The sequence below is a fragment of the Carassius carassius genome, chromosome 15, assembly GCF_963082965.1.
Source record: "Carassius carassius chromosome 15, fCarCar2.1, whole genome shotgun sequence".
Taxonomy (NCBI): Eukaryota; Metazoa; Chordata; class Actinopteri; order Cypriniformes; family Cyprinidae; genus Carassius; species Carassius carassius.
The window spans coordinates 8,637,110-8,658,523 of record NC_081769.1 but is presented as its reverse complement, the minus strand read 5'-3'; the positions used below and the strand labels follow the sequence as shown (position 1 = coordinate 8,658,523).

Here is a 21,414-nt window from a genome sequence, read left to right as displayed (position 1 = left end):
ATAATGCAGTTCTGTTAGGATCAGCATAAGTGTAATATAGCTTGATATTTAATTGTGGAACTTTCCTTACCACTTTTCAAATAATGTGCATACATGTGAATCTCTGCAAATTCTTAAGTCATGCACAGATCCTGGCCATTTGCTTTCACATTTGTGATATGGAAGATTTGTCAACTGCCTTTTTTTATTTGATATAATATTATTAATCTGGAATATTAAGAATCACAATAGTACTTGGGCTGCACATTTACATTGTGAACCCCTTTTCTGTTCACATAATCCCCTTCATTGAGGCCTTGATGGCAGTCTATGGTCTAGCATAAGCCTGAGTGACATATACTGTAATCAGCATGGCCATGATTGCATGATCTTCATTAAAAAATATTTAAATAGTCTACTAAATAGTATAGTTGTCTAATAAATAAAAAAATAAAAAACTGCTTAAAAAACTGCTTTACAACTTTGGGTCTAAAGTGGCTTGGAAATGTCACCAAAAAAAACTAAAACTGTTTTTTAAACCTAAAAGCACCAGGCAAACTCCGAATGGCACGACAGACAGCACTTTCCATCAAGTTCTCCGCATCTCCAATAGTAGGCTATCATCTTAAGGTGTACTCACACTGGCCAGTTTGAACCGTGCCCGGGTGCGTTTGACCACCAAAGCGCAGTTCGTTTGACTAGTGTGAGTGCTCCGTACCGTGCCCGGGCGCGGCTCGATTGGCCGGCCCTGGCCCGCTTGGAAGAGGTGGGCCAGAGCACGGTTCAGTTGAACTCGGGCGCGGTTCGCATGCAGTGTGAGCGCTTACCGTGCTGGAGCACGGAACAGGATGCGTGGCGTCACGGTTTTGCGACGCTCCAAAAGCTCAGCTGGTACCTTGCAAACCTCCTCATACGAGCAGCACGATTACGTGAAAATGTTCGCGCCACTAAGGCGACACATCTGTTTAACAACAGGCTGTGAGAGGGCTGTGGACCACCATGGACCAAACGACACAAAATTATCCACAAAGAAAACAAAGCGATGGACTCTGGACATTGTGTTCAGAGAGCGCCGCTCTTCCTGTTTATCCCGAAACCGTCGCACCATAATGACGTAAGCGTGCTCCGGCACGAATGCTGAAACCCTATGTGAGTGCAGGCCAGAGGGGGAGTGGGGAGGGGGGACAATCGTACTCGGGCCCGGTTCATGGCAACCGTGCCTAGTGTGAGTACACCCTTAGGGTACAGTTTGTTCTGTAGTTAAAGCCCGACTCCGACAAGTCGAAAATAAATGTGCCTTTCCAACAAATTAATAATGTAAACGACAATCTCAAGAGTCACGAGAAATGTTTTATATATATATATATATATATATATATATATATATATATATATATAATTTTTTTTCTCTATATATATATATATCTCAGAAAGTGCACTATCGCGCTGGACTTCCCGTATCATCTCCTTTTATGAGCCGCAGTCTAATCCTGTTTACATGAAATAAGCCTGCTCGCGAGCAGGTTTAAGATTGCGCACCTGTTGCTATGACAGCAAGTCCGGGATGAGCTTCGAAGAACCAAACAATCCAAGATCATGCAATCCAAAATCGTCAACAATCAAATCCAGCTAACTGAGTTAGCAACGTACGAAGAACGAGCCCCTGCTCGCTGAGAACATATGCCGTTTGTAGTGTAAATGCAATGAGAACACAGCATGTTTATTTGCATTATACAAAATCATTGCAATTATGCTCATTACTTTTATATTTACGTTTAGTAATTTAGCAGATGCTTTGAGTTAAAACCAATAATATGTGCTATCATGGTTAGCCTAGGTTTAGCAAGGTTTAATCAACGTAGCAAGTTTTTTATTTTTTATTTTTATGAAATGTACTAAATAATAAACTCTGCCATTTTTTTTAGTTCAGAAATCTTAAGTATTTATTGTCTCATCTAAGACCTACATTTAACTATTATTGTTTTTAATATTATTGCAACCAAACATACACACACACACACACACACACACACACACACACACACACGCGCGCGCGCATATATATATTTGTGTAAACATAAGCTTAATTCAAGTTCAAGGGTTTATTTAAACAAATCCGTCCGAAGCATTGATTCGAACAAAAAGATTCGGTGGTTCCCGAACACGCAAACAGTGTTGCCAGATTGGCCGGGTTCCTGCCCAATTGGGCGGTTTTGAATTTGATTGTGCGGTAGACAAAATTAAGGCTGTTTCTACAATATGAATTTAACGAGAGACTTAAGACCGATTCGGACGGTAATTGTTTCTCATGTGGACCTCTGTAAAAATAAATTAACATTTCACCTCAGTGATAAAACTCATGGATTTGGATGGCGATTGTTATTGTTGTTAATTTATTATTATTATTATTATTGTTGTTGTTGTTATTATTGTTATTGTTGTTGTCGGATTATCATACAGTATGTATCAATGAATGACGACAGTTTTGACTGCATGTGTGCATAAACAAGTGTGAATACTTAATTACATTGCTTTTTAATATCACTTAAATATTAGGCACTTTTTGTGCATTTTAATTCTGATTGTTGACATTGAAAATGATGCATGTGTTTTTTCGAGTTTTTTCGAGTATTGGTAAATTACATGATTGACGTTTTTACAGTGATTGCTTGCATATTTTAATCATATTTGGAAAATTCTATTTAATGTATTTGCCCCCATTTGATCTATGGGAAATGTATCTAATATTATTATATATTATTTTGTCGTCAATATTTTGTTTTAAGGCTTTAAAATGGCTCTTACTGACATATTCTTTCACTTTATTTTGACAAAGCTTTGGGCAGGGTTTTTTTTTTTTTGGAGTGGGCGGGTTTTTGTGAGGTTTTGGGCTGGAAATCGTCCGTTCGATCTGGCAACACTGCACGCAAAGCACAAGTGACTCAGACGGAAAGATGGCGGCTGCCTATTTGACCCACCATCAGAAGGTCCTGCGACTTTACAAGAAATCACTAAGACACATCGAGTCTTGGTGTATTTTCAGGTGAATCCAATTTCTAAATTATAATTGTAGTTTTATATTTTTGTATGTGCATTTATTTGCTGTTTTGAATAGACAAACACGACAATCAATCTTAGCCTGTCCTGCTAACTCTGTCGAATGTCGAACTCTGTCCGCTAATGTTAAGTTACATTAGCATATAGTAAAATGAACTGTTGCCACATGTCCTGTCACGCACATTGCATCTGTGTTAAACTGCCATTAAAATTCGCAGGGATGCATTTGTTTGGTGTTAATCGTAGCTAACATAAGCCCTTGTCAAAAATTCCTAAAGAAATCCAATAAGAAAACTGTACAGGATTTTAATAGAAATTTCTATCATATTTTGGAACCGTATTTTGGATTCTGATAGGAATAGTCTTACAGGACAAGACATAAATATCCTGTAGGATAATTTCTACAGGATTTTAATGGGATCCAGTTAGGTGACTGTTTATATGGGTTTTTTATTTATGTATTATTATTCTAAAGGTACACTTTTCCATTGTATTTGTTTTATGAACAGTACTTGCAGTTTGCTTAAACTCACCCTGATGTAGACATTGTTCATTGTACAACCGTCAGTAACATTGTAAACAACATGAGAGGTGATTTGTGCAGCACACAGCATTAGTACAAAAATGCACTGATAATGGATTGATCAAACACACACACACACACACACACACACACACACACACACACACACAGTATGTAGCACTTTTGTCCTCCAATGAAAATATCCACTGGACCAGTACTAGCCTCGAAAGGAGTGAGGGGGGACATAAGAGTATACAGGAGACCAGAAGTTGAATATAAAAACAACACTTTACTGTAACAACAACAATAATGATAGCAAATACAATCACAACACAGAACAATAAAAAATTAAACAATATGTAGAATTTGATATTGTAACACGATTCAAATTCCCTTTGAGGTGTATTATACTGTTCATTTCATGCAATAAATGTAATACAGTTCTGTTTGTGTTTAATGTAAAAAGAGAGAAAGAAAAACTGAAAAAGATTGTATCAAAATATTCTAGAGCAATCACTAATGCTCTGTCAATTGAACATATGCACGATTACTTCCTGGTTTTAGATTAGCCAGCTCAGCCATTTCCGGTCAATTGTACTGTGCTTTAAGGGGAGTGCCCTTTGCTCAGTTTCTCTACAAAATCCATTCAAGATTTGGAGAAAATCTTTGTTTATCTAAGAGGACCAAACGTCCACATATGACATTTCAGGAATGACAAATGTGGGTGTTTAATGTTATTATGCAGGTAAATCTGCTAAATTGTTCTGGACTCATTGTTGCGATTGTTACGAACAAAAGCCGCCTTTCCACTGTCGAGCTTAAACCGGGCGTGCTAGTGCGTGCCAGGGCCAGACGCGTTTCCACTGTCACTTCCTCTGGGCCAACGGCCAGGGTTTTTTGGCCCGACGAAAACCTTGGGCCAGCTGGGGCTAGAGGAGTGGTTCTGAACAAAGGCGGAGTTTCTCTGCGTCTGGAGAGCAGCAGCACTGCAGATCATTACAGAAAGTTAACAGCAGTATTAAAGACTTTTTAAAATAATTTGAGATGAAAAAAACTCACTCTTAGTCAGCAGCGAGTGATTGAAATAACTTGATCCAATGTGGATTATAATCACTAAACAAGGCAGAAATATTTATAAGCGATGTAAAAGACTATGCACGATAAACATTAACATTACCATAGTAAACATGGTAAATGCAACCACTTGGAGAAATCAGACGTCAGCTTCTTATTCTCTATCACAATTGTGTATTTTTATAGTAACATATTTTATCTGTTGTCTTGTCTCGAGAGTTTAGCTCCATGTAGCATAGCCTATCATCAAAATATTATAATGATTTTTGTTCGGGAGCTTTTATAGAAATAGAGAGTGTGAGCTGCGGATCATTTCAGAAAGCTAACAGCTATAACACCAGCATTAAACACTTTTTTTTTAAATAAGTTGAGCTCACAACTCACTTTCAGTCAGCAGGAGTGTTTGCAATAACTTGATCTGATGTGAATTACAATCACCATACAAGACAGAAATATTTATAAGCGATGCAAAAGACTGTGCACGCTGGGCATTAACATTACCATAGTAAACATGGTAAATATGACTGCTTGAGGAAATCAGATGTCAGCTTCTTATTCTCTATCACAATCGTGTAATTATTTAGTAACTTATATTATCTGTCATAAGTCTTGTCTCGAGAGTTTAGCTCCACGTAGCCTATCATAAAAATATAATAATGGTTTTTGTTCGGGAGCTTTTATAAAAATAGAGATATTATCATTCATTCTAAATGTGACGTATAGGCCACTGTGGCTACAAATAAATAGAAACAGACTCGACTGAATAAGCAGGCTATTTTCATAAGCGTTAAAAATAAATAAAATTGAAATAAATGTATTTCTGTGTGATTAATTTTGAGTCCTGATAAATTAATTCATTATGATCAATGTATCACTTATTCTATAGTAAAACATTGATGCTTTTAAATTTGAATATTTACCCAAGCATGCAAACAAACGGCAGCTTTTATCATGTTAGTTTTGTGATCACGCATGTTCCAGTGACTTATTTCTTAGTTTTCTGATAACTTCTCTTTGTTGGTGAAATGATGGGGTTGCGTGACGTTGTTCTTGAGAGGCGTGTTTAAGTGATGCGCAGAGCTTCAGGCTCGACTGTGGAAACCCTGCGCTATTCTGGCCTCGGTGCTACTGGCCCGAGGCTATTAGCCCCGCCCGGCCTGTTTTAAGCCCTTGCTCGCACTGGCCCGACAGTGGAAATGCAGCTAGTAATAACGGAATACAAGCCAATGTCAAAATAGAGCGGTCCATTAAGAGAGTCAGACTAAATTCAGAGTAACAAATTAACAACAGTAACAAGTCTGTGTTGACTGAATATATTTAGCAGCTTTTACAATTAAAGATAAAACTTAAAAAATGTAGTTACTCAAATCTAAAAATATGAAAAAATATTTAATGCATTAATTGTTATACCATTAATATTTAACTACCTTAATTTGTAGTTAACTAGTGAAGTATTTAAATAATTCTGTTATACACTGTTGGTGTCGGGACATTTATTTTATTAAATTAAATGACATGAGACTTTGTGATTCTTGAATTTGCTATGCATTATACTTCTGTACAAAAAAAGTACACAAATTTGGAGTTAAAATCTTTAAAGTGAATTTTACTGCACAGCTATAGAGTTGAGAGAGCAAATATTATAAGTGTTTAAAATGTGTTCATGACTTTGAAGGGAAGTAATTGATTATCAATCATACCATTGTGATGTCATTTGGGAGATAGCATCACTAATGTTAGCCTAAACCAGTGGTTCTCAAAGTGTGCTACGAGTCCCTCTAGTGGTACATACACAGAGGAATCACTAAGTTAATTATAAATTAATGTTAAAACACAATACATTTGAACTTAAATGTAAAAACAACTTTATAAAAAAAAAAAGATCAAGTATAATACAGTTTTTATTTAACTTTTAGGTTCAACACGTTTTAATTTAATCATCATTTCCGTTTTTTTTTTTTTTTTTTTTTTTTTATTTACCTGTTCGTAAGTACAGTGCAGTGTTAATGTTCAAACTGACAACAGTAAATATTCATATGAAATTTTTTTTTTCTGTGCAGAGATGTAGTTGAATAGTTAGCCCTACTATGCTACTGAATTTTAATGCAGGTTATTGGTATACAATTTTGAGAACCACTAGCCTAAACAGTTACTATAGTTACTATAACTGGATTTTGGCATGAAGAATTCTTCAGTCCAGCACTTTTATCAAGCATATGAAATTTAGTGCAGATTGAACATGGAATGGGCACACCCTTTAAAAAAAAAACTCAAGATCTTCACAATTTAACATTGCAAAGGCCTTTAGATTAGACTAGTGTTGTCACGGTACCAAAATTTCAGTATTCGGTACCGATACCAGTGAAAATCCACGGTTCTCTGTACTAATTTCGGTACCAAAGCAAAACACAAAAATATGCTAATTATACACTTTTTATCACAAAAAATAAAACCAATGCCATTCTTTATACTTATTTACAGTTGTGTTTAAAGTTTTTCTACAAGTAATATAATTATGAAAAACAGTAAACAAGTCTCACCCAAATTTAATTTGTCTTTTAATTACGGAAATTTAAACATTTTATTTTTTGGTAAATAAAGCGGATTTTAAATTAAAACATGGAAGAAATATTGTGTGATTTATGTAATTGAAATAAGTTTTATACATTTTTTTTAACAGTAGTAGCAGTATCACATACATTTTACAAAATAATAGTAATATTTCTAGCACAATGCCTTTATGTAATAATGATCTTTTTTTTGCAACCCTCTAAGCACACCTTGACAATATAATCGCCATTGGATAGTACAATTTTTTGTTTACTTGCCAGACTGATATACTATTTTACACACATACACACACACACACACACACACACATATGATTCCAATCAGCTTATCTTTGTAAAATGGCACAGCTTCTTAAATCTTAGCTTCTTAATCAGTCAGTCAAGCATTATTTTATGGTATTAAGCACTATTTAAGATAGAACTTTAGTGATTAGAACTAAAACTTGATAACCATGTATGAATGCATATTTGTCATTTTAACTGAACTTAAGACTGGTGGTGATGCATAAGATATTTTGGTCATTGAGGGTTTCTGTAAAAAAAAATAGTAATAGATCATATTAATTATAATTAAAAGATAAAACTACTACTAATTCTACAACCATACTAACAATATACAATGTTGTCGGTGTTCGGTCGAACAGATTTGCTGAAATCAAAACAGCGATGGTAATAGATGAGCGCCAGCCAATGAAATTGCCTCCACCCACTACCAGAGAACATTTATTGTTCCAAATAACTGAATAATTCTAAATGATCTCCATTATTTTGATGTTAACTATGTTATTTGTTGTCTTCTATGTAGTGTGTCGATTCAGGGTGATAAGTCTCTCGCTCTATCTCTCTGCCTGTGTGAGAAACAGCGCTATCAGCAAAGTGACATCGAGTCGAGCGCCTTCACACAGAGTTTACAGTTCGTCAAATACAGAGCGCTGTGCGTCCATTGAGATGAAGTGAAAAGTACAGATCGCTTGATGGAGAGAGAACTCTAAAGCGCTCAGTCAGTGTTCAGCGAGTGAAAATGTGCTAATCTTATAATAACCTTGAACACACACACTGGCGAGTAAAATCTAAGAATTTATTAGCCAATGGCTAAAAATAGACATAATTTAGGTGCCCAGAGTAAAATTTAGTCATATGTGAGTGATTTGCTCGCAATATAGAGGATTGTTTTGACGGGTTGCCATGAATACCTTTAAATTGACACTGGTTTTACTCAAATGAAACGGTAAAATGCTTGTGAAGTGACTAAAACAGTTCTGGTGATGATGTTTATGTATTTATGTCCTCATTACTGCAAGCGTCACGCGCTTCAGTCTATGTAGTAATCAAACCATTCATTCACACTGAGACGCGCAGAATATGCAGGATTCATATTTCAACCAACTTTTGCGGCTTAACATTTACAGATACTGGTCCATATGGAGATTTGATTAATTTGTTAACTTTGACAAATTCAGTTACTGTCCATATTAAAATTTAAGTTCCATTTTCATGAAGGGATTTTGAGATTCCGTCCACGTTTTCTGCTTCGCGGAAATCATAGTGCTGTATGTGTCAAGAACCGGGTTGACCGGGTCCTCGGTACCACCAGTACTTAAAGAAACCTGGTACCGTGACTTTTTCATTTTTTTAGTACCGACTTGGTACCGAAGTACCGGGTCTTTTGACAACACTAGATTGGACTGACCAAAAAAAAAAAAGTAAAAGTTTGTTACAGCGTAAAACATGTCACTTCCTGTTGCCAGCAGGTGGTGCTATAGCTGTAACTGTATTTGGGCATGTAGATATGTTCAGGTCAGGAGTCTTATCAAACGTGAAGTTTGAGGCAGATTGGACTTTGTATGTCTGAGTTACAGCAACTTCCTTTCTCATGGCTAAACATTGAAATTTGTCAGGCCGCCACAGACACGCCCTACAACGAAACCTCAAGATCTTCTTTGAACATCGCAAAGGCCTTTAGATTACACTGACCAAGTTTGGTGTTGATCTGAATAAATCTCTAGGAGGAGTTTGTTAAAGTACAGTCGTGGCCAAAAGTTTTGAGAATTGCATAAATATTAGTTTTCAAAAAGTTTGCTGCTAAACTGCTTTTAGATGTTTGTTTCAGTTGTTTCTGTGATGTACTGAAATATAATTACAAGCACTTCATACGTTTCAAAGGCTTTTATCGACAATTACATGACATTTATGCAAAGAGTCAGTATTTGCAGTGTTGGCCCTTCTTTTTCAGTACCTCTGCAATTCGACTGGGCATGCTCTCAATCAACTTCTGGGCCAAATACTGACTGATAGCAACCCATTCTTTCATGATCACTTCTTGGAGTTTGTCAGAATTAGTGGGTTTTTGTTTGTCCAACCGCCTCTTGAGGATTGACCACAAGTTCTCAATGGGATTAAGATCTGGGAAGTTTCCAGGCCATGGACCCAAAATTTCAACATTCTGGTCCCCGAGCCACTTAGTTATCACTTTTGCCTTATGGCACGGTGCTCCATCGTGCTGGAAAATGCATTGTTCTTCACCAAACTGTTGTTGGATTGTTGGAAGAAATTGCTGTTGGAGGGTATTTTGGTACCATTCTTTATTCATGGCTGTGTTTTTGGGCAGAATTGTGAGTGAGCCCACTCCCTTGGATGAGAAGCAACCCCACACATGAATGGTGTCAGGATGCTTTACTGTTGGCATGACACAGGACTGATGGTAGCGCTCACCTTTCCTTCTCCCGACAAGCCTTTTCCCAGATGCCCCAAACAATCGGAAAGGGGCTTCATCGGAGAATATGACTTTGCCCCAGTCTTCAGCAGTCCATTCACTATGCTTTCTGCAGAAGATCAATCTGTCCCTGATGTTTTTTTGGAGAGAAGTGGCTTCTTTGCTGCCCTTCTTGACACCAGGCCATCTTCATAAAGTCTTGGCCTCACTGTGCGTGCAGATGTGCTCACACCTGCCTGCTGCCATTCCTGAGCAAGCTCTGCACTGGTGGCACTCTGATCCCGCAGCTGAATCCTCTTTAGGAGACGATCCTGGCGCTTGCTGGACTTTCTTGGACGCCCTGAAGCCTTCTTTACAAGAATTGAACCTCTTTCCTTGAAGTTCTTGATGATCCTATAAATTGTTGATTTAGGTGCAATCTTAGTAGCCACAATATCCTTGCCTGTGAAGCCATTTTTATGCAACGCAATGATGGCTGCACGCATTTCTTTGCAGGTCACCATGGTTAACAATGGAAGAACATTGATTTCAAGCATCACCCTCTTTTTAACATGTCAAGTCTGCCATTCTAACCCAATCAGCCTGACATAATGATCTCCAGCCTTTCTGCTCGTCAACATTCTCACCTGAGTTAACAGCAATGAAATGCAGTGGAAAGGTTTTTTTGGGATTAAGTTAATTTTCATGGCAAAGAAGGACTATGCAATTCATCTGCTCACTCTTCATAACATTCTGGAGTATATGCAAATTGCTATTATAAAAACTTAAGCAGCAACTTTTCCAATTTCCAATATTTATGTAATTCTCAAAAATTTTGGCCAAGACTAAACAACCCCTGTGTACCAATTTTTGTACATGTAAATGAAACGTAGTTTGAGGCGCACTCCGTTGAAAGTTAATAGGTGGCACTATCGAGCCATTTTGCCAAACCCGATGGAATATTGGCCTTCAGATGTGTTCAGGCCAGGACTTTTATCAAACATGTGACGTTTGGGCAAGATCGATCAAGATACAACAACTTTTATTCCCATGGCGAGACTTTTTACTTTGTCACAGCCCCATGGACACGCCCTTTAACGAAAACTCATGATCTTCACAATTTAACATCGCAAAGGTCTTTAGATTAGACCAAAAACAATTTGTCATAAAATTTCTAGGAGTAGTTTGTTACAGCGTAATATATTACTTCCTGGTGCCAGTAGGTGGTGCTATCACTATAACTGAATACGGGCATGTGATCTGTTCAGGTCAGGAGTCTTATCAAATGTGAAGTTTGTGGCAGATTGGACATTGTAGTTCTGAGTTATAGCAACTTCATTTTTCATGGCGAAACATCAAAATTCATCAGGCAGCCATGGACACTCCCTTTAAACGAAAACTCAAGATATTTGCAATAGTGTTGCATGGTGCACCGATACTTCAAAAGTATCGCGATTCTCGGAAATTAAAAACGTCACGATTCCTTAATTTATTAGTATCGATACTTCAAATAACAACTGCGTTCCAGATTTGTAAGAGACGTATTTCATGTTGGTGTGTGCAACGCACGCTTCCAGTGCCTCCCTATGGACGTCTGTGTTTTTTCTCCAAACGCAAGCAGCAAAAAAGCACCACAGCGAGATGGCTGCATTAGTGGCTTTACTTAAATGTGTGCATAATCGCATTAAATAAGTTGTTCAGATGAACAAAGCACGAGGTTTTCTTGCATAATTAACATTTTAATTGTTTGGTCAGACAGTTCATATATAATATTCAAATTAATCGGGGATTAAACGTGGAGTTATGTTCTGTATGCTAAATATGAAAATGAGCGTATCTGCACAGCACCTATAACTGCGCTTTGTATCTGCTAATTGCTGATCGAGATTTACTTGCTTGGCTCACTGACCCTGTATACTCATTCATTTCGTTCATAAACGAGATGTATCAGTTCATTCAACTCGTACACGAATGAGAAGTTCTTTTAATCTCGTTCAGTGAAGGGCATATTGGTTCACTACATTCAACAAATCACATGCTCCGTCACATCTTGAGTAACTCTTTGACAGGATGAAACCGTTAACAGAGCTGGTCATGAGCTGCGCATTCGCTGCCAATAGCGCCGTGCTCGCGCGCTGCTGTGGAGGGAGGAACTTCAGTGAACGAGAAATATGAGTCAGTGGATTACCTGAACGAGAACGATTCGTTCACCTAAAAGATTCGTTCATGGACGAACCATATAGTGCAATTTCATATAGCCTATATTAAATATTTGGAATATATATTTTCATATTTTATTAGGGCCTTTGATAAGGTTAATACGAAGGTCTAAGTAGCAACGTATCTTCCATCATGTCCCCGATGCGCGGGTCGGGGTGGGTAAAGAAATGTTACTTTATTTGCGGGCTGGGGCGGGCCAAATAATTTCATAAATGTGGGACCCGCGGGTTGGAAAAAAACCCGACCCGCGAATCACTAGGCTGCATGTGCGAGCACAAGTGATACTGTGGCCGCCGGTCCACGACTGGTAGAAAAAGATGACGCTCAATAAAGCTCACTGGCTGAGTTTTCTCCTCTGAAAGAAAAGGTTGCACAACTGACAGAATAAGTTACAATATCTGAGATATTGCTGCTAAATTTTATTTGCTTTTTTTTTTTTTTACTTGAATGCCATTGCTTAAATTGATATTTATCTTTTGACATTTAATCTTTTGAGTTCAGAAATATTGTTTAATATAATCGCTGTTCATATTTTTATTCAAAGTTCAGAATCAAGATAAGGTTATTACTCTTTTGTTTCTTATGATAACTGAGATAATGCTGCTAAATTTATTCTTTCTTTACCTTGAATCTCATTGCCCTAATTTATTTTTCATATTTTGATATTTTATATTTTGTTCAAATGTTTAATATATCTGCTGTTCATATGTTCATCTATTAGTGTGTTATATGATTAGAATGTTGTCCTGGTTTTAAAATAAAGCACAGCAATGATATTTGAGTGTATTTTCCCTTTTCAGGAAAAGTATCGAAAAAGTATCGAAATCGCAATTCTTGACTAGGTATCGGTATCGAAACAATAATTTTGGTATCGTGACAACACTACTTTGCAACATCGCAAAGGCCTTTAGATTAGGCATACTAAATTTGGTGTTGATCTGAATAAATATCTAGGAGGAGTTTGGTAAAATACAACGTTTGCAAATGACAAAAATTACACAAAATTTGCTCATAAAATTTAAAATAACTGACTTTCTATTGGGATTCAGATTTCATACCAAGATACTTTTTTGTAGGTATTGATGTGTTACATGTGTGTGCCAATTTTCATGCATGTACCTGACACATTGCTCGAAGGCTGCTGATTTTTTTTTTAAAGAATAGGTGGCGCTGTTGAGCCATTTTGCCACACCCTCTTCTGAAACCTATATCAGATGTACATTTTCACCAGGTCTGAGGCGTGTGCAAAGTTTCATGATTTTTAAAGCATTTTTAGGCCCTCAAAAATGCGATTCATTTTAAAGAAGAAGAATTAATGCTGCACGCAGTGATGAATGGGCCCTCTTTGTTATAGGAACTTCCTTTTTCACGGCGAAACATCGTAATTTGTACGGTGCCCTTTAACACAAACTCAAGATCTTCGCAATTTAACATTGCAAAGGCCTTAACATTACACAGACCAACATTGGTGTTGATCTGAATAAATCTCTAAGAGTAGTACGTTAAAGTAAAACCCCTGACAATGGCAAAAATGATACAAAATAACAAATAATATTCATAATAATAATATTAAACGGAGCAATTCCAATAGGGTCCTCGCACCATCGGTGCTCGGGCACTAATAATATTAATAATAAAAATAATAATAAACAGAGCAACTCCAAGAGGGTCCTCGCACCATCGGTGCTCGGGACATAATTAAAACTGCAAGCAACGATGAAGAGGCCCTCGTACCTGGGCTCACCGCCAGCAAGTGACTTTAGTAAAAAGGTGAACGTGAGAAATATGCATTTAAAGTTGGAAATATAAGTGGAATATGTCAAAGTCATTTATATGTGCCAGTCTTCTTGCTGCCAGCTGGTGGCGCTATGATTATAACTGGATTTTGGCATGGAGATTTCTTCAGTCGAGCACTTTTATCAAGCATATGAAATTTAAAGTTATTATAAAGCATGATGTATCCTATTGCCAACAGGTGGCGCTATGTTTAATACTGAATATTGGCCTTATTATTTCTTCAGGTCATGACCAAATATGTGAAGTTTGTTGTGGATTGGACATTGCATGTTTAAGTTATTGTAAAACAAGACATTTAAGTTTGGGGCAGACATGACATTGTATGTCTGAGTTATAGCAACTCCTTTCTCATGGCGAAACATCAAAATTGATAATGCTTCCACAGACACGACCTTCAACAAAAACTCAAGATCTTCGCCATTTAGCATCGCAAAGGCCGTTAGATTACACTGATTAAATTTGGTTTTGATCTGAATAAATCTCTAGGAGTTCATTAAAGTACAACCCCTGAAAATGGCGAAAAGGACATACATTTTGCAGAGAAAATTCAAAATAACTGACTTGCTGTTGGGATTCGGATTTCATACCAAGAGACTTTTTTTTGCAGGTATTGGTGTGTTACATGTGTGTGCCAATTTTCGTGCATGTACGTGAAATGTAGCTCGAGGCGCACTCTGTTGAATGTGTATAAGTGGCGCTATCAAGCCACTTTGCCACACCCAATGGAATATTGGCCTGCAGATGTGTTCAGGCCAGGACTCTTATCAAATATGTGAAGTTTGGGCAAGATCGGACATTTAATGCCTGAGTTACAACAACTTCTATAATAATACATTTTATTTGTAATGCGCTTTTCTTAAACCCAAATCGCTACAGTAATAAAGAAATAAATAAAATAAAACAAAACACCAAAAGCAATACAAAAATTCATTAGAGAAAGACAGTCTTAAATGTGTCTTAATCAACTTTTTAAAATAACCCAACGTTGGTGTATTTCTGACGGGCAGAGGAAGCACATTCCATAGCTTAGGGGCTTTGTATGAAAAGGCTCTTTCCCATTGCGAGACATCGAAATTTATCATGGTGCCATGGACACACCCTTTAACGAAAACTCAAGATCTTCTTAATTTAACTTCGCAAAGGCCTTTAGATAATATGTATCTAGACTTTTTTGTAGGTATCGGTGTGTTACATGTGTGTACCGATTTTCATACATGTTCTTGAAACGTAGCTCGAGGCGCACACCGTTGAACGTGTACAGGTATAATAACAGACATAGTAATATAATAATGATAGTATAATAATAATAATAGATATAGTCTCAGAAAAATGGTTGCAGGAATCAATTTTTTCATGGTATCTTCTTCAGATTTGAAATAGAAACTCATGAGACATGTGACTTTCAACTTACTACATTTCTAGATTGCTCCAGGACTGATTTCATGTATTTTTATATCAAATAAAAAACCATTCAGTGTGGTAATTTTTTTTTAAGGCACTTCAGTGTCTATTGTAACAAATTAGCTCAGAGTGAGATGTACATAATTATAACAGGTTATTATTAACTACATTCATCTTCAGGAATTACTAGTAGCATTAATACTACAATCAAATGATTTGTTCGTCTGGAAGGCGGACAGTGTTAATCATTTATTGACTCTAAATAAAATGATTTCTCTGGCCACAAAAAATAATTTTACTACTAATACATTGCTCCCAGAGCATGTAACAAAACGGGAATGTTAAAGTGACCTTGTCCCATGAGCAGCAAACACAGACAACCAAGTGTGAATACATATGGATGGTTATTAAACTACACAACAGGGGAACATGCAACATCTGACTAAACACAAACATACACCCATTAAACATATGTAGAGGTCGACCGATATCGGGCCGATATTTGTCATTTTTTAATATATCGGCATCGGCCGATGTCCATGTTTAGTAGCGTCGATTTAAAGTCAGGCACATCGGCGGGCAGCCCCGTGTTATTGGTGCGGTGGAAAGTGCTGCTGCAGCAGCATGTGAAGCACTGCAAGCCAAAAGTTTTGGAAGATTCAACAACAGTCCTGGGAGATAAAGGTAGTCAGAGAATTTCACTCTGTAAATGGGGTGGAGAAGTTGACAGCTCTAACAAACACTGCAGCGTGACATTACCAAAGTAAACTGTCTCTGACGTTACTCCGCCCCGCTCACAGACATCAGCGTGCTCGGAGAGACAGCTGTGCTGGAGCTGCCCAGAACGGTGAATGACATTTGTTCGGAAGCATGGTTTGATGCAGACAATAACCAGTTTTCCATCCAACTCATTTGTATTTAGGGATGTCAATATTCGATAATTTCCATTATCGATCGTCGTTTAAATTAATGATCAATTAATTACTTTAATGCTGCAAAATGCGTCTGCAGCGGTATTATTATTATGTGCAAAAGCCACTTGGAAAAAAAGCTTTCTCACCCGAATTAAAGGGGTTTTAGTCTGAATAAAATGCTAGTAGCAGGACTATAAAATGAATAGATGTGATTTTGATCATTTGATAAAATGAAGAGAGCGCGCCATACGTTGGAGATCATTTAACTTTGTTGACTGTTTCCCGTCAAGGAAGACCGCTGAATGCGCCCCTTTAAATGGTTTCGTGGTGCTTGTTGTTGTATTTTAAAACGCAACTGCAATGTTTTCAAATGACACACTATAGTAGTGGTGCAATGGATCATCATTGATCAATATCTTCGGTTCGGCACACACGTGACCCCCGGATTGATTTATGAAAAAAAAAAAAGTTGCGCATGTTCAGTCCACACTCAGTGGTCATGGCGAGCGGAGGAACGGAGGAGCTTGAACGCCCTGCGCATTTTGGATTCCCTGTCAAATGTAATGATGAAGGAAAGAGGTTATAGTGAAAAGATTGTGCCAGATCTTTATGAACAGGAGAAGAAAAAAGTTGTGGATAAACTATCCCGAGCATCCTCTGTTGCGCTCACGACAGAAGGGTGGACGTCCAGGGGGACGGAGAGCTCGGTGACGATAACTGCTCAGTTCATCACAGCACACTGGAAAATGAGAAGTCGGGCTATTATGTTAAAAAGAAGATGTTATGTGCACTTTAAGTTGGTTTCATATATTTTAATTTAATAATTTAATGTTAATAAAAAAAAAAAAAAAACGTATGTTTATTTGTCTTGGCCTTTTTTTTTTTGCTGATCCGAAAAATGATCCGATCCATACAAGGACGTGCAGGCGCGGGTTTGACTAAATGTATTTGGAGGTTATTGCTCACGTCTCGTTCCGCACATTTCCAAATGTTTCCATATTCGCAATGTATCTGAATGTTAAATTATAATATTTTTTATTTATTTAATGTAAACTAGACGGAAAGATCATCCTCTACACATGAGCAAAAACCTCCTTTGAATAACAGCAGAGTGGACCGGTATACTACGGTCTATTTAAACTGACCAGTGTAACCTTTTAAATGTTTGGTTGACTACTTTATTTTAATAATGAACAGACTGCGATGTAAGTTTGAAATTAGAATGCACTTTAGATGTTCTGTGTCATTTATACCAAACACAAATGTTGCTGGTTGCTAGTATGTTTGCAGCACTACTGTTATTCATTTTTTATATATTTATTTTTTTTATTTTTCAGTTTAATTGATTTTTATTTCTAAAATTGTATTTATTTAAATGTATATTTAAGTTTACATTTATGTTCAAACAACAAAAAAATTCTACTTGATAAATGCTCTAAAACTTTAATGCAAATGATTGACTTCTATATATATATATATATATATATATATATATATATTACCTGTTTTATATATTTAATACTTGGTCAGTTTATTGATTTTGTTTGGTTAACTTTGGATACATTTTTTATTTTAATACCGTGCAGTGCACAAAATTAAGATTCGAGAGATGGTTCAAGTCAGTGCTCAATAAATGATGATAAGTTTAGAAATGTTGTGCATCCACTTATTATTAGTGTTTCATTTTAGCATGCAAATGAAGGGGAAAACTTCAAGATATCGGCCCTAAAAACCGGCAGCACATATCGGCCATCGGCTGACCCTGACCTCTAAACATCGGCATCGGCTATAGAAAAACCCATATCGGTCGATCTCTAAACATATGCTGCGTTTCCACCGCAGGAACTTTGGCCTGGTACTCCACCACAGGAACCATGAACTAAATAAAGTTCCGGGTAAAAAAATGCCCCTCAGAAAGTCCCTGCTGGCGAGGTAGTACTTTTTCAAAGTTCCATAACTTTCGGGGGCGGGACTTGTGAGCTAAACATCCTGATTGGTTGAGTTCACGCAGCATTGGTTGAGTTCAACCACCATTTATTCGGATCATTTTCTAAATATTACTGTTGTTGTGACATGGAATGTAATTTTAAAAGTATTTCAGGTATTTTTAAAAGTATTTTTGTTTAAAACCCAAATCTGTGGTTAGGGATGGGACGGTATGAAAATTTAATATCACGATTATAGTGACTAAAATTATCACAATTATCAATATTATCACGGTTTTGTTGAAACGAGATGAAAGTGTTCAAAAATAGTTGATGCTCACACTGAAAACATTTCAGCAAGTTTTATATTTAATAATCAACAAACAACTAATAAAACAAGCAACTCTATGCACTTAATTTAAAGAAAGATTAAATTCTGTGGCATTTCCTTCCTTACAATGAAAAGTGTAGAAGCATAGAAAAGCATAGAAAAGTCACTGACTTTCGCCATTCCTTCTCGAAAAAAAACAAAAAAAACATTGTGCGCTGCGCTTGCGTCAGACTGTTGCTGGCTGGACATGATTTAATAGTGAGTTATTAAAACCGCGATAATCAAACACAGTTTTAATGATAATTCATTTTTAAACGATATTACTAACCTTCAGCACATTTTATCACGGTTATCAATAAAACCGGTTATCGTCCCATCCCTATCTGTGGTTTATTTATAAAGACGCTATTTAAAAATGTTTTTCGCCGATCTCGGAGACGGTGAGGTCCACGCAATCAGCGGGAGCTCAGTGCTTATGTATCCGCCGAGAGCAGTCTCACCTCGGCTAGACCTTCTGATGTTTGCCGCTGGCTCTGATGTCTCTTTAGTGGTTAAACATAAAATATTATTCGTTTTTGCTAAATCTAACAGGTTATCTTTGGTCTGTATTCAATTTATCTATATGTTAAAATGAAAATTAAGGCAAATGTATGTAATATTTTGTTTAATTGTAATGGCTGTATATTAGGGGTGTAACGGTACGTGTATTCGTACCAGACCGTTTCGATACAGGGCTTTCGGTACGGTGCACGTGTGTACCGAATGCAATATTTTGTTCATGTTTCCAAACGAATATATTAAGTGGCGGAAGTCTCCCCGTTCAGCGCAAATCCCGCCCTGCAGCTGATTCTAATGCTGGTGACACACTGGCTGCGTGGCGTGAGTGTGGTGTTTCTGCTGCGTGTCAGGTGCGTGACACCTGCTTCGCGTTTTCTGTGTCTTTACACACCAGAATCGTGCCTGACGTGGCGCTGGCGTGCTGCTGCTACTGTAGGTGACATAGAGGGAGACCACCGACAGACCAGGATCTTGTCTTCACGACAACAATATCTATACTTCATGTTGAGCATAAATATAAAGCCTACTGATAAAGGACACCGTCAACAGTATTGACGGCAAAATAGACTATGTTTGACAGGTGCAATATGCCAGTGTGTCACCGGCCTAAGGTTTTCAAAAGGCATCACGCTAGTGTGAACATCACTACAACTAGGAAAAAAAACGATTGTAATTCAAACGCAGCTCCCTTCGGCATTTAAACAGACCTTTGCTCTTAATTCCGATCGGTCCAACGCAATAACGAAATCTGAGCAGGTCTAAAAACTGAAACTGTTCATGCTGCACTTTACACTTTGGAAAAGTTATATATATTTTTAAAATATTAGCAGGCCTACACGCTGGTATTGGTAATGCTGCACTGTAATCATAGTTATTTATTTATATTTTTCAGTATTTTTCATTATATTTTATTATATGATATTGGTTTGAGACAGAGTATTTTATTTAATGGAGAACTTTGCAGCAGTATTTTATTTCTTATTCTTTTTTATTTTATATATATTTTATTAAAAAGTATTTAAAAAAGTGTAAACAAATTGTTAAAAACCTGCAGTTTAATGTTTGCATTTCTTTCCCTTACTGTACCGAAAATGAACCGAACCGTGACGTTAAAACCGAGGTACGTACCGAACTGTGATTTTTGCGGACCGTTACACCCCTACTGTATATATATACATATCTCTGAACTAAGTACATTTCTGCAGCTGTTATTATGTTTAAATGAAAATGAAAGGAGGCAGTCGTATTTGATATCCTATTTCGTTTTATTGTAAATATACAGAGAGGAAAATTGCAGTAGCCATGGTCAGCTGACTAAAGTTATGAAGTATGCTGCTGTTTGCAGAATAACCGGATTTGCATCGTCGCGGAGATCACACTCCCGAATCGAATGCACAGGCTGAACTACCAAGGATGCAAGTCCAAAATCAGCGCACTTTTGTATTGAGAAACGCGCACAGACTTACATCACCAGTCACCTAATCTTCTCGGTACTTTAGACCGCGTTGGAAATGCAGGAAGCAACAGGTCTGGGGGGAAAAAAGTTCCTGGTACAAATGTTCCGGGTAATTTCAGTGGAAACGCGGCAATAGATGCCAACGCAAGGAAGGCATGGATAAAGATAGAGAGAGAGAGAGAGAGAGAGAGAGAGAGAGAGAGAGAGAGAGAGAGAGAGAGAGCGCATGCACACGCGCACTCACGCCATGAGAGTGGAGAGTCATGGCAGCATTTACTCATAAACTAAATCACAACCTGTTAAGAACCATTAAAGAATATCTTCACCTTAATTAAAAGGAGTCAAAGCCTAAAAGCGCATCTAAATAGTTAGCAAGCGGTTACTTGCATTGGTTCTGGAGTTGATGAGTAAAGTGTCCCGGTGCATGTATAATGTGTAGATTCTTGTTGAATCCTGTTAGGAGTAAAACCTTTCATCATCCATCATTTCATCCATGGGTTGAATGCTTATAAGTGAATCAACAAAGTTGCTAAAAACTGCCAGAAGATTGTACTCCCCCAGAAGGGGAGTTGTGAGGTTTCCATGGTGATGGGTGTCTCCGGGGAACCACAAGTTAAGACAAGCTCACTTTTTGGGTGTGGAAGAGGTTTTATCTGGTTTCCCGGTAACAACCCTTTTGGTTGGATTGACCAATAACAAGGCATATAGTTTCAGCGGGAAAGTGTTTATTTGTCCCAGCGACACCTCATTTGCATATTTTATGAAAGGCATGATTAACTGGTTATCTGGTAACACAAACTGTGGTACAAATAGTATGATGCATTATAGGATCACAGTGTACATAATTGTTTGGGGAACAAAAAGCAGATCATTTTGATACCAAGGACATCATATGTCGAAGATCTTAAAGCAGAGAT

General features: G+C 37.3%; 1 protein-coding gene across 1 annotated transcript in view; it reads left to right on the top strand.

The window, feature by feature from the left end:
* The first annotated feature begins 2,863 nt into the window (after positions 1–2,863).
* The window catches only part of ndufb9 (NADH:ubiquinone oxidoreductase subunit B9), an 83,685-nt gene continuing 65,134 nt past the window's right edge, over positions 2,864–21,414 (top strand). The window contains exon 1 of the mRNA XM_059567317.1: positions 2,864–3,022. Within this exon, the coding sequence (XP_059423300.1) occupies positions 2,934–3,022 (89 nt within the window). The 5' untranslated portion in view covers positions 2,864–2,933. The remainder of the gene's footprint in view (positions 3,023–21,414) is intronic.